The 15,307-nt window shown below is 38.9% G+C and overlaps 1 protein-coding gene across 13 annotated transcripts in view; it reads left to right on the top strand.

Annotated features, from left to right (window-relative positions):
* The window catches only part of celf5a (cugbp, Elav-like family member 5a), a 239,129-nt gene that overhangs the window by 9,710 nt on the left and 214,112 nt on the right, over window positions 1–15,307 (top strand). For all 13 annotated transcript variants that reach the window (XM_016680248.1, XM_016680249.1, XM_007569181.2 and 10 more), the window contains exon 2: window positions 8,219–8,301. In XM_016680248.1, coding sequence (XP_016535734.1) covers window positions 8,219–8,301 — 83 coding nt within the window. The remainder of the gene's footprint in view (window positions 1–8,218; window positions 8,302–15,307) is intronic.

Raw genomic sequence — 15,307 nt, forward strand, 5'->3', positions numbered from 1 at the left:
TCTATCTATCTATCTATCTATCTATCTATCTATCTATCTATCTATCTGTCTATCTGTCTGTCTGTCTGTCTGTCTGTCGTCACATCTTCATTAGGAGAACAGTATTTCTGGTGTCCTCTGGGCTAAATGTGGTTTGTAGGAAATTTAAGTCGATGCAATTAACGCCCTGGTGCCTGCTTGTTAGTCACACCATTAGAGGTAATCATTAGTCTTCTTCAGCTCCAGTGGTGACATGAGATAAATAAATAAAAAGACAGGAACGTTGGACAGTATACATTTTTGGTAAACATATCACTATGCAGGAGTACAGCATGTTGTTTTACATATTGCTTGGGAAAAAGAAGACGGATTTTAAAGGATGGTTGTTCATTAAAGGAGACAGCTTTAGGCTTTAATCTGAAGATTTTAATATAAGCACACAACCCCCTTGGGTTGTGACTGACAGGGCAATGCGTTCTGCATATGACGGCTGGCGTAGCAATAACTAGATATGAGTAGATTTAGCTTTTTCCTCTCCCTTCCCTGCAGGGGTTGTTTATACCTAACCTGCCTTACTTTGGTTTGGTAATACTAACTAAATAGTTAGTGCTTTAAAAAAAGAAGGCCTGACATAGCCACTAGTTAAGACAGGAGAGGAAGGAGACATTGCTTCATTCGATGCTCTGCTGAGCCACAGCAGAGATCTACGTTACAGTAAACGTAGATCTCTGGCTATTGATTTGCTAAATCGTTTTTATTCACTCCATAATTACACACCTTTTGGGTTAGTAAATATAAGTGGAAGGGACAAAGTGGAATTCAGACAAATAAAAACGATGAAAGTGATGATAAAATAAAATGGATTTCATTTGGCCCTACATATACCACCAGTTGTACTTGTGCCACAGTTTGAGAATATAGGCAATAAAGAGAAAGAAAATTAAGAACAGATGAACAAATAAAGGCATCTTTCATCAATTTAAACGACTGAGACAAAGCTCTTTTTGTTCCAGCAGTCCATTCTCATGATAGCTATTATAAACACATAAGTAGGTTAGACATACTACTGATAGATGAGGAGAAAAGACATATGCCTTCCCTCCGTACTCCTCTTGCAACCAGTCCATCCATGCACCTTCTGGGCCTTTGAAGCTGTGTCTTTTAAGGTAACTTTCAATTTGTAAAATCAAAGGGGCTTAGAACCTGATCCTTCTCTTAGTCTGCAGTCATTTTGCAGCTGCCAGTCATCTATGATTGTAGCTTGTCTAAGATCTATTGATATGTCTCAAAGGCTGCACTGTCTTTCACCTCTAGCAAGAGGGAAGGAATCATTTGGCATATTATGTCTAATATGCAAATCAGAGACATTACGCAAGGATGTTACAACAGTTTGACATATTCTTGCGCTGTGTTATGTAATACAATGGATGGCATATGGTAAACAGCCATAACCGAGCAAAGAAAGATTCCTACTATTTCCTACTTGTATTTTTGTTTGTTTTTGTGAGTGGTCCTTCCAGTTCATAAAGACGGGGAGATGTAGTTTTCTGACTTTGAATGAGGCAACGGCTTAGAGAAACTTTTATTGATTTCTGTAAATCCCTTGGCTGGGGCCAGCCTTGGAGGGAGGGAGGGAGGAACAACGGCTTGGAGAGACGGCACTTGGCAGGTAAACTCTTGTTGACCTCCCAGAAGTAACACAGCGGGAGGCAGTAAGTGTGAACCTACACATTATTTACAGCCACAAGAAACTCCATCCATTAACAGTGTCAATTAGCCTGCTCATCCGGGATGCAGTTCGTTGGATGCCTCTATAGATCGGGCAATCGCTTTAATAGTGTAAAGCTGCAGACGGGTGGAAGACTCCTGCGATCACGTATTAAAAGACGGTTTAGTTGACTTGAGGATGGGGAAATGTCCAGTGAGATATGTCATCGCCTGCATCAGCTGCTTGGTAATACTATTTTCTTATCAGAAACAAGTTGGCACATATCAACTTTTGAAAGAATTTTTTAATGGTTGATTTATGCAAATTGTGCCTGGACAGAATTATACAACCTCAGAACCATGAACTAAATTCAGAAAAGTTGTGAAAACTTCTCTACATGGATGGATATTATATCTGTTCTTACCCTGAAATATATGTACAGTAGGTTTGCTGCATTTATTTGACATCAAACAATTCATACAAACATATACATGTATATATGGTAGATCTTGTAAATACAGTCATACCAACACAGTCACTCCTTTGGGATGTGCTCCTTATGGATCTGTTTGACTGATTCTAGGAGGATAGTATACTCTATGAGAGCAAGTAGCAACAAATCAATGGATGAGATCCTCCGCTCAGGGGTCAGAGAGAATACCACGGAGGGTGAGGGGACTATTTCTTACCCACATGATATACATTGATGCTTCTCGGTTCCTCTGCAGGATTCATAGTCCTCCAGCTTACTGCTCAAGGTGATGGGATAATGGGAGTGGGTCCCGTAAGGGGAAGAGAAATGAAGTATGTTTTGAAGCTGGATGCAGCAGATAACGGGACGGGCTGACTGATGAAGGGGCGATAGAAGATTGGGTTTGAATTCATGATCAACAGATGTTTGTACAGGATAGTTTCTGGCTTCCTTAGTGTCTATTTTAATTAGGAGTTACAAGCTCTGCCAGGCTACAGATTTTATTATACCATCATTACAAGCCCATTTGGCCAGGACAGAGAAAATATTGTTCTTGGAAGAATGACTGAGAGCAGTGTGGTAAGTTCCTGCCAAGCTCCGCTTAATGAAACTTATTTGTCTTTTATCACTCTGAAAAGTAGTGCTTTGTCAGGTCCAGTATATATTGTGATCATAAGGACCGATTGAATCTGCTGGAACGTTCCCTGGAACCAAACAGATGACCCACCTCGTGATCAGCCTGCATCAGTAAGCTAACTGTGTTCAGGTCTGGCAGTGACTCAGGTCATCAGCACATCGTCTCACTGCTCACGATGTGTGTTTCATCTTCCGTTCCCACTTAAGGTTCTCCAGAGTCCCACATGACCATTAACGATGTAAGCGAACGATTTACCAAAAGTGAGAGCCTTTTCCTAAAAGTGCAAATGATGTGAGAGCTAACAGACGAGATCAGTGCCAGGACTGGCTCTATTTGTGCTAAATCCACACTTTCTGGCCAAGAAAATGCCGCGGCAAGAGCAAGTTAACACTTCGTTTTTTTCACACTGGGGCAGCTTGGCTCCTCTGGGCAAAACGACACAGAACATGGATGAGATGAAGATGCCAAAGGTGAAGCGAAAATAGGAATTTACATCCACTGAAATTGACATTCATATTTGACTATTCAGCAGAACAGAGTTAATTTAGTCACCATGTGGTGATGAGTCACTTTTAGTTGATACAAGTTCGGACCTGCTTATAGATACAGGACAACAATCACAACTGACTGGATGAATTATATAAAAATTTAAATTTTTACATCTGCTCTTTGTTGTATGAAATGTACAATCTAGCGTTGAGCGATATGGCTGAAAACCATATCACATTATGAGCTTTTCATATCAGTTGATTTTAATAATTATTGATTAGTTTTACCTGCCAGGCATGTTTTTGTTGATATAAAGCTAAAAAAAAAAAAAAAAAAAAAAAAAAAAAAGTCAAGTCATATAATACCCTGCCTTTTTGGGCATCACTGCACTGGCCACAAAGAGCTAACTCTGGAGCGTATCAGTTCCAACCCTGTGATAAGTAATATTAAAACAAAATTTTTAAATTGCTGTTATTTTGTGTAAATTAATCATGGTTATTAATATTCTTTAAAGTGTTTAAAAGCATGTTAAAATGTGCAGAAAATGCAACCAGAGTCAAGTATTGGATTTCATTTGAGGCTGGAAATTCCACATTTTACTTTTTATCGTCTTCTGTCAAAACAGACATCATCTGATGATGTTTTTTTTTTATATCCAAAGTCAGTATTCTTAGGAATTTGCTTTAATACACTTATTCTACTGGAATTTTGCTATTGTAGTTATTTTTATTTAGATGAAGTCATGTTCAGGGCAATGGTCGCCATTTTCACTTATGTCCAATACTTAGAAAAAGTGAGATGAAAACAACATAAAATAATTGCTGTTTTGACGGTGCTGGTCAGTTTTGGTCATGATGTACCTGGTTTTTCTGGGTATAGCCTGGCGTCGCCTGACGTGGAGCATTTCATGAAGATTTGGTGAAAATTTATGCCTACCAGTGAGACATTTTGTGATATACTTTATGCTACTTTTAATAAGTGGTCATGTAACTAATGTGTAATGCAGTATCTACTACCAGGAGACTACTAATGAGCTTTTTTTTTTTGGTTTTGTTATATATTTTATATTAACTGGCCAAAACGGGGATGGAAATAAGGTCAGATACTATATTTTGAGAATATAATACAATTAAATACAACTTTAAGACTTTTTATCCCCATAATGCAATAACATAGTATACTCCAACAAAAAAAAATGTTGTCACTGTTTACATTTCTGGGTAAAAAAAAAAAAGTGAGTTTACAAATACAAAGTAGAATAGAACAGAATAGATGTGATAGCTGGAAAGTGAGAGGCAAAATGGAAGCATGCAGATTCTCACAAGGGAAAACATAATAACAACACATAAGAAATAAGAACCTGTATAGTAAAGGCAGCCTTATAAATTATAGGAATAAAACACCAAAGAAATGTGCAATGAGCAGAAACAATTTAAAACATGTAAATATAAAAATAGGAAGTCACAATACAACAATGCGTATGTAGGAAATAGATCTGGGATTCCGCCTTTTACTACTTTAAACCCTCTGTGTTGAAATCCATCCATCCATCCATTTTCTGAACACCCTTGTCCCTCAGTGGGGTCGGGAGGGGTGCTGGTGCCTATCTCCAGCTAACGTTCCGGGCGAGAGGCGGGGTACACCCTGGACAGGTCGCCAGTCTGTCGCAGGGCCTGTGTTGAAATATAATGTCATAATCCAAAACGCCAGTGACAATTGGCTTTCTGAGGGGAACAAAGTGGCAAAGGGTGCAGCTCAGACGCCACAATCGGAACGACGCGTGTGAAGGGAGAGCGCTTCGCTCAGTCTCCCAGCCAACACTCTTTTAATTACATGCCAATTAAGTAGAGCGGAGATGGTGAGATTCGGAAGATTTCTTTTGTACTAAACCTGGAGCGGCAGTAGGTGATGAGAGGCAAGCGTGGAGAGAGCAGAGAGGAGGTAAGGATTGCAAAGAGTTTCTTCTTCTTGGAGCTGAAATCAATGTGTGAGATAAAGCTGTGCTAGGTTTCTGTCAGATGATGCAGAGGATCATCTCCTCACAGTGGGAAGGCTTCCCCCGGTGCTGTGTCAGCAGGCTTTGATTACAGTGGCTTTTTTGTTGTGTTTCAAACAATTTCATCATGCCCACCCTTCCACCCCCCTCCCACACGCACTCTCTCCGCATTTGGTATGCAATGCAGCTCTGGCAATTTGTACGTGTTTGGATTCCAATTATGGAGTTGTTAAAGCCTTTTTGCCTGTGGCCTGCAAATTCTTATTAAGCCATACATTAAAGAGCACAGAATCACATTTAAATGGAGTTCATGTTTCTCTTTTGTTTCACAGTGTTGTGGTTGTTATTAATTTATTCGCAAAGCCCTATGCATTACACATTAACAAATAAATCGTCTTTCTGATTGTAATGCAAAATACTTGTTTCGTATTCAGAGATAGGGGCACCATTTGTCAACAACAACAACAAGCCCAGAGAGACCAAATGAGAAAGAAGAAAACCAAGAGCCCTGATAGAGCCATTCCATTTTACCCTTGCTGATTAAAGAAACAAACAAGCCCAAAACTGCGGCTTTCAGCATCGTTGTAGCTTTTTTGTTTTTTTGCACGCTGATGCAGAAGAGTGACAATCCTTTGAAGAGCTCAGTGGTTAATTGAGTGATTTACTTGGTGATGGCAATTGAAAATCATTAGGTTAGGGCTGCTGGGACACAGGAGGTCCGGGATGATGACATCAGGGTCACAGTTGGCGACCTCAAAGGTCCCGACCCTTTAAAAAACTCCATTACCGCCTGCCTTTCACAGCCAGCAGCGTGCTGACACTTCATAAAATACACAACCTCATATTTAACACATAATATTAAAATTTGGAGAGCACATGCAAAACCTTTTGAGGCGTTCCCGTCGGCGCTGCACTGGAGACACAGCCGCGCTCTGTTAAGGCACAGGAAATATGGTTCATGGATGAATAAAAGCGATCTTGTATGAGGCAAGAAAAATGGACTGGAATATTGTCCGTGTAAAGACACTTAATACATCACCACCCACTGAATACATTTGGTTGATGAAATGAGATCCAGAATGCAAGGGCTGCTAATAAACCATCTTCAGAGTGGCAGAAATATGATGCATGCTGACCCATATGAACCTCATTAATAGAACACAAGCAAATCTATTTATCCAGATAGTCAGGGCGAAAATGATTGCCTCAATACTCGGTCTCCTTTCTCCCACATTTCTTTGCCTCTGCGGCTATTTTTCTCAGCTCTGCTTTTGCCTCTCAGTGTATTAAATGCGTACAGATGTGTGGTATAATTACATTTAGACTCTGCACTGGTTTAGATTGGATATGGCATTCCTTATGTTGGAAACGCACATTTCCTCCATTTGTAAATGAATCTGAGTAAATATGAAGTGATTTAAGGGTTCATAATTTTGCTCTTTTTGACCGAATCATACAACTGCATATTACATGCCAATAAGCAAATTCAGCTGAAATGAACTCCAGTGTCATTTTTCTACACATCCGATATAGTAGTGTGATCTCAGACTAAACCAGAACGACACTGACTCTTTAGATTTGATGAAACATGACAGCAAAGATGCAGAATGCCGCATGAACCCTGCTTTGAATTTTGTGCAAGTGCTTTTTACATGTCAGATATGGTCATTACTTGACTCACTTCGGCATATCAAGTGCTTGAAATGGCTCCAACAGAAGGTCGGCCTGACCTTAGCTGAATTCTTATAAATTCAGCTAACAATTATAGTGCATTGCAATTTCATCTCCCAGACTGACAGGCAGCTGTTGCATCTGGAAAAAGAAATGAAATAGTGATGTCACAGCAAACATAACTTGACGTACTGATGTTTTCGCTCATCAGTCGTTAATATTTTTTTTCCTTTGTTCTCCTGTGTGCTGTGGTGGACACGCGATGACATTTCATTGCCAATTTTACTGTCGTGCCTTTGTGCAATGACAATAAAACAAACCTAAGTTACACATGCCAGGTGTGGGTCCATCACATTGTGACATAAATCAATGTTTTTTGCAATGTTTCTTGTGTAAAGAAGGATAAAATAATGACAATATCACAACTTTAACGGGTTTACAAAAATGTCCCTTTTTTGTCCAAATTTGTTGTCGGTCAATAATTTTATTTTAACTTCAATTAGTCTTAGCTTGAGAATTAATTTCTTTTTTTTTTTTAAATATATGTTTTAAATGTTGAGCTTTATTTTATTAATTTGCAAAGATTTTTCACTCTGCAGGCATTTCTATTCTTTCCCCCTTTTTTTTGACCGATCCCATCTACTCATTAGACCTGTGGTCAAACTTGCCCCGTATCACTCTACATTCACATGTGCTCATGTCTGTGTGCTCATGAGAACATGGCAGCACACTTGACATGTTGTGCTCAGAAATTCACCTCCAAGTTTTACCTGTCTCTGACCTGCCTTCGACTCTTGTCAGCAATACCCCCACTCAACCCTTTTTCCTGCGTCTCTGAGCTTGTCTCCTTCGTCTTTCTTTTTCTATTTCTGTCCCTCTGAATATTTTTCCACTCTCTTGTTTCTTTTACCTCCTCTGCTGTCAGAGCTGTTCAGGATGAGGAGGACAATGGCATGGCTTGCAAGGAGGTTTGGGCAGGACGTAGCAAAGGGAAAAGGGAGGCTGGACTCACCTGACAATTGGCTTTTTTTTTTTTTTGTTTCCTTCTTCCCTTGAGAGTACAAATGCTAAATTTTCTTTATTCCAAGAATATTTGTAGGTTGCAAATATTTTGACTGACTGTGACACAATGTGTTTTGCAATATGTATTTTAATTACAGTTTACAAATTCAAATTTGTGTATTTAGTAAGCGCTATGCCCATTTATGCGATTCGAACTCCTGTTTTAGTCTGATCTGTGTGCCATGTTCTATTTATTTGTTTCAGGTTGTGCATTCCTCACCTACTGCGCCCGTGAGTCTGCCATCAAGGCCCAAAACGCCCTCCATGAACAGAAAACACTGCCAGGGGTACGTATTTGTCTTTTTTCCCCCCCTCCTCTATTGACTCCTCCTCTCTCCCCTCCATGGTGGTCAGCGGTGCCATCTGCACCCGGCTGCACACCAGCCGGTATTATCCTTCTGTAGTCACCAGAGATGAAAAACACTTTGGAAAGCTTTTCAATCAATAGCCTAGCCTTTTGAAGGCCAGTTTTCAACTATTCCATGTGTCTCTCCTCAAGGGGATATTCTCGAGCATTGATCAGAACCTTCTCTGCCTCATACCTTTTAACCAAAAGCAGAGAATGGTATAGAAATAGAAAGCTCTGTAGTTCAGAGTCTAGAGTTCAATAAAACCCTGTGAAGAGGCATTAATCTTATTTTTGCATTTTGTTTGCTGTACGTGCATTTTGGCACGCCCGTGTGCATTTGTTGCATCAGTGTTTAAAAAGACAGTGACAGAAATAAGACAATTGGGTCGTACCAAACTGCATCAATAGATAACTATAAACCCCACAAGCCCTAAGACCCAAAGACAAAGACCCTGGCACACGCAACCAAAAGTCCTATTTTAGAGTTGGAAGGAGACTACAACTACTGATGTAGAGCCCTTTATTTCCACTAGCTTCCTTGAAAAACAAGTTGTTTCATTTATCCTGCAAATTAACCAAGCATGAGGCTAGAGGGCATTTTCTGATTTTTTTTTCTTTTTTTTTTTTTCTCTGAGCTGCATTTAAATAATAGGAAAGAAGAGAAATGATGAAAATTTTCCTTGCCCGGTAGGACTGGGCTACGTTCAAGGAAACTTAATTTCTGAACCAGTCTTGTACAAAAAGGAGATTTTTTATTATATATATATATTTTTACATTTAGGTTTACTATTCAGTAAATTTATCTAACTCCCAGATGTACATCTTACATTTGTGATTTATATTTAATCAGTCTTATACTCTACATTATAATGATGCTTTTGTCTTTCTCATTTTTTGTGACTTGTCATTTCTAAAAATCCATTCAGCATCACCCAGGAATGATGGAAAAAGGAAAAGTACAAGAATCTGTTTTATTAATCACAATTTATGCCAAAAAGAAACCATTTGCAAACATAAATTAACACCATTAAAAGAAATTCAAGATAGCGAACCTTCGCCCTGATCAAAAAGAACCAGGATATTTCTGAAAGACAGAAAGCTCACGTTTTTGTGTCCACTTCTCTTAAATGACAATGAATACTTGTTCACAGGATTGCCTTAATATAATATTTTTTTGATAAGGAGAATTTACACTGATCAACTCTAAAACTTGATTGATTTAGTTAAATAATAGGACATATCACAAACATTTCCCACCATTTTTGGTCCATACGTGAAACCGACGGATGGACTAGAGTCCCTCTCTTTTACACAACATAATTCCCAGGAATACAAATCACAATTGTTCATTTAATTAATGAGTCAGACCTCAAAGAACAAACAGAAATTGGTATTGGCCTGGAACAGCCTGACTGGTGCATATGCCTTATATAAAATAATTGCATGGTTACAATTTTTCTGCTCAGCCAAACAGAGATGCACAAACACACGCACACACCCATACACACACACACACACACGCACATACACGAACGACCAAACAGTACAACAAATCGATATGGGTGAAATGTCACCTGCATAATCCCGAGTCCCAATCATAAACTTAAACATTTTAAATAAGGAATGAAAATGTGATATTTAAAAATGTCTGTTTACTAGTATGTAACTCAGTGTTCCCATTGCAGCAGCAAAGAGTCAAATGAAAAATAAGCTTAACATTTTATGAAAAAAGGTTCAAACAGCCTAAACTTAAATCAGGTGTGTTCGACCAGGACCTCTAAAGTTTGTAGGACGTTGTGCCCCGGAGGAGCAGAGATGGGAAACATTACTTTAGGAGGCCCCCTGCAGTGAAAATAATCCTCTAACATCCGTTTGAACCATTCAGTCAGAATGTGGGTATGGCTTTCCATTTAAGGAACGTAAATTTATACCCATAACCCAGGATCGGGTTAAAAAGTTGTACTCCGACTAAGCCTGACTTTGAAAGTCCTTAATAGGCTAAATTTAAACAGGACATTTTGGCTGAAAATAATAAAAAAATAAAAAAATCATATTTTAGAATCATGATCCTGGGCTAAATCGCCATATTAAATGATAAATTTGGATATACAGTTTTGAGAGGGTAAGCCAAAGACGTTTATGCCTCAAGCTGAATAAATTCAGTAAATCTCATTAGTGTTCTGTTAATCCTTTTTTTTTAAATCCTCAATTAAATAGATAAGTTGTCAAAAACACTATTTATACCTAGTAAATATAGTCGTATCTGGCTTAAAAACAAGAAGGCAATGACCAAATTTCCAAGCTTGAGGCTTCAAAATTGCACTCTACACACTACCAAGAGTCTTCTTCACACTGATATGAAACTTATAGGCTGATTCAGATAACCTCCTGCGAGGTGTGACTAACAAAAGCTCTGGACAAGAATTCAAAGATGATCTGTACTTGGTTGTGCACAATGGGATATGCGTTCCCTGATTGGGAAAGTTGCCAAGAACAACTTTTAAAACGGAAAGTTTTCTTTAGTCCTCCAGTAGGCCTCTTCCTTCTCTCCCTCTTGGTCCTGTCCGAGCTACATCCTCCCAGTTTCCTCCCACTCCCTCTGCACCACTGTCGCTGCTCTTCCTGAGACAGAGCGTGTCATAGAAATGTAACAGCAAGACATTGACGAGTGTCAGGCTGAGGTTGCTCTGCCGTTCCGTTCCCTTCAGCTTTACTCACACATACAAACACCAACGGTCTGCAGAAACAGGGACAGTGTGTGCTTGATGTTCCAGCTACACATAGACGCAACACTTGCTGCGTACGACTTTGTTGCGTGCCAGTTGTCCCAAAGAATCCTCTAGGCCCATTTTCAATGCCACTGGAGCAACACAAACTATTATCGTAAGCAAGAAATATAACGTCGAGCTTAAATGGAAAGAAAACAAATACGCTGCTGCTTCTCGGAGCTCTTCACGTACAAACCTCTTGAGCTTTCCTGCTCCCTAAATCTGTCGCGACCTGATCCTCGTTACTCGACTATTTGATGGTAAGTAGTTACGCCACTTGTTTGTTTGCGAATCCTGCTTGTTGTGCACTTTGCCAGAGGCTGGGATTTAATTAATGGAAACTAGAAAACCTTCAGAGATCTTCTTTTAAATGTATAAATCTCTGCATTTTGTCAAAACTAGGTTTTGCTGCCTTGTAGGAGAATTTCATCCAAGCTCTATTTAAATTTATCTAAATTTACTTCATGAAAAGCCACCAAAATCCTGGAGTAAAGAGTTTATTGTTATGACAAACAAAACTGTGTCAGAACAAGCATTACCACTGGCACAAATAGCTGACAAACATGCATGGTCACTGTTTAATATAACAACCTAGTCTTCTGAATTGTTAAATAAATGACTTGCTCTGTCGTTTTTGATGAGCGGGAGGTGGAAACCTCTAGAGCTGGTTTGTTTTTTGTTTGTTTGTGTTTTTTTTTTCTTTTTTTGCATCATTTCTCATTACAAGCATATAAAGCATGAGTTTTAAATGAGAGAATTATTATACAAAAAAAATAATAAAATAAACTAAGAACAAATTTCTCCTTCAGAAAAGCACCATTAAATTATTAGCTTTTCTTTTCTGTCTTTCATCCTCTAAACATATTTTGTCTGGTTACTTTATTAATATTGGTGATTGTTTTTTTTTTCTCCAGAAGAACACAAAATTTGAGGCAATGATTTAGCTGGTTCAACATTAATTATCAAAGTGCTTGATTTATGTCGCTTTATTATCACTGGGAAATGTGGAATATCTTGTGACAAACCAACACAAAGTAGCAAAACGGAACAGTGTAAGGAATGTGAAATGTGATTTTCAAAATGAAAAGGAGCAAAAAAAAGTGAAAAGTGTGTTAAATATCACTACCACTTCACTAGTTTTGCACTACTTTGTGTCTGGATATCACATAAAGTCAAAATATAATTTAGGCATAATCATTTGATAATTGTAATGAGTCAGAATGTAGAAAAGTTAAAAGGGTATTAAAACATATGAACTGTCTACCATAATGTTTGAAAAACTTGTTTCACGTCAAGGTTGTGATGAAGTTGATGTCACTAAAAAATGTTTGGCCAGAAAACCAAATTTTTTTCTGTCAAAATGGTGGGAATTTGTACTTTTGTCTACTAGGTAGAAGTTCAATCTTAGAGAAAAATGTTTGCATTCACCACATGTATTGAACATCACAACTCTATTCTCTTGTCTCTGTAACATCGCTCACTTGGAAACAACAGTTTAACTTGTCGGCAAAAAAAAAAAAATCATCCTAAGAAACACAGTTTGGATTTAAATCCAAAGAAGATCCTCGATATTAGTCCAGTAAAAACAAAACGCTCAGATGGCTGAGTGGTTGAACTACTGCTACTGTCATAGTTTCTCACCATGTAATTGTTTCAAAGATTAAAAATAAATTGGAAATAAATTGGACTGCCATACTGTTGGACCCACTCTAAGCATTTGGCATGGAAAGGTGAACGTTTATCATCGCAGACATAACGTCTGCATAATGTTGACTAAGATTTTATATATATATATATATATATATATATATATATATATATATATATATATATATATATATATATATGGTGCTGTGGTTTTTGACATGCCCCTGAAAAATCTTTAATGATCTGGCTTAGCTGGTGATCAAACTGTGCATAATGCAGTATTAGATGCAGTATTTACCAAGGGCAATGCATCTCCCTGCATTAAAATGCACACAACAGAGTGAAAATGATGTTAATATGTAAAACTTCTGTTTTACACTGGGGACTGGATGCATATTAAGCTTGGGCTGCTGAATGTTTCTGATGATATTATAACCTTGAATAAAAGCGCCATGCTTTTATCATATCCTGGTAATAACAGTAACATGTGAAATATAACAAAAAAATCACTTAATTTATTTGATTTAAGAGAAAAACAGCAATCCCCCTGCTGCTTAAAAGAACATATTATTCATTACAGTTTTAGTTTTTCTAGCTATGATTTTTCCATATATTCTATATTTCTTTTGCGAGTTGCAAGTTAGTACTCTTAGCTTGCAGCAAGAAGGTCCTTTCTTTGAATCCTGGCCTTGCGCTATTCTGCTTTGAGATTGCACGTTTTTCCCATATGACTCGATTGCTTGATGGTGTGTATGCGTGTGTGGTTGTTTGTATTGTTTGCCTCTGTCTTTCCCATGTGATCAACTGGGGACCTGACCGGAGTGTTCCCCGTCTCTTTCCCTGACGCCATTGGGCAGCAATGAATGGATGGATAATTTTTATACATCCCGAGTAGAAACACTCAAAACCATTTGTATATGATGATTTTGACCAGGTAGTCACATTCTTATTCACCTTTGGGATAAAAGAATAGCATTCCAGAAAAAAAAAAAAAAACTCACTAGTTTGGCTTCGCGATGCTTAACTTTACCTTACATCTTTCTTTTAGGACTCCAAACAAATGTACATTGAAACAACTCTAAGCCACGCCAGATAAAAAAACAACAACAACAAAACTAAGACCTGTGTTTTATTTGATGGTAAATTATGACAAAATTGCCAATAAACCGAGAGCACAATACTTAATAAATCAGTCTGCAGATTCTCTGTAAAAGAAGACCCCCTATTTATTACCAGATTTATTATCACTTTGTGACAGGCACAAAGTGGTCACAAATCAGGATCATAATGTTCAAGATGAAGAGTTGGATGAAAACCACTGAATCTTGTCAAACATTGCGTGCATCTGTGTGCCCTTTGGTGCCAATATGGAGGCATTTATTGCCCCTGCACATACAAACACCTCACAGCTGCCTGGCACTATTAGGAGGAAGCACCGGTGTTCTTGGACATCATAATCCACGTCCCCCTTGTTGCACATTAGCAGCTGAAAGGAACAGTATGGCCTAATGGAAGTGTACTGAACTGTAATATAGATTCCTGCAGTGAAGTGTGATGGGAACCTTGGGGACACATGTGCCTGACATAAGTTTGGCCTCAGAATAGGAAAAGCTCTGACAGTGTACCAGGTGTGTGCTGCTTGGCTCTATTAGTCGTGTGCAGAAAGCAGCCGGGTCTGTAAAGATACAGATAGTAATGTTTAAAGGTGAGACAAACAACATGTGTACGTGGCAGCTTGCCGTGATCACAAGCCGCCCACGACACTAAGCGCCTGAATATATTATTCGTGTGCTTCTTTGTTCTATTTTTAGGCGGAGCTGGTGCATTTTCCTCCCGCGCGTTATCATAAGAGTGACTAAGATCACGTTCCAAAGTTAAACCCCAAAGATTAGGCTTCGTCTTAAACCAAGTGAAATTTTGAGATCGCTCTGTGCCATCTGAAGCCTCACCGTGACTCTTCCTACAGCAGCTGGTGTTGCTTGCGAGTGTCACAGCTCTCTACACAAGTCCGCTGGAGATTTACTCCACCCAGCTTAGCATCATGACAAAATCCTGCTTCCTTCACACCATCCGCCCCCTCCCTCCTCGGAAACTCTGTCCTCTCACCGCCGCTCTTCAAATCCAGCACATCCAAGACATAATCTCAGCCACTGCAGCAAGTCTCTTTTTGCTGTAGCACAGGAAGAAAAAGAAAAGCACCTCTGTTTCTTTTTCTCTCTTTCTCTCTCTCTCTCTCTCTCTCTCTCTCTCTCTCTCTCTCTCTCTTGCCGTGCTTGTATTGTGTACAACAGTGATTGTCTCAGAGAGGCATTGGTGGAAATGTGTCTGCTGCGCGCATTCTCTCGTTGTATTAGTAGTTGTCGACCTGAGGGGAGTGTAAGCGGCTGGCAGTGATTCAGGAGGCAGGTTTATGGAAATAGCACCCACATTAAAAACCCAATTGAAGTAGAGGGAAGATTATGCTTCAGCACACACATGTGGGCTTCTTCAGTGACAACACTTGACGTAACATTCCCACTTGATTGCCTC

Source organism: Poecilia formosa, unplaced genomic scaffold, assembly GCF_000485575.1.
Source record: "Poecilia formosa unplaced genomic scaffold, Poecilia_formosa-5.1.2 Scaffold237, whole genome shotgun sequence".
NCBI classification, from domain to species: Eukaryota; Metazoa; Chordata; class Actinopteri; order Cyprinodontiformes; family Poeciliidae; genus Poecilia; species Poecilia formosa.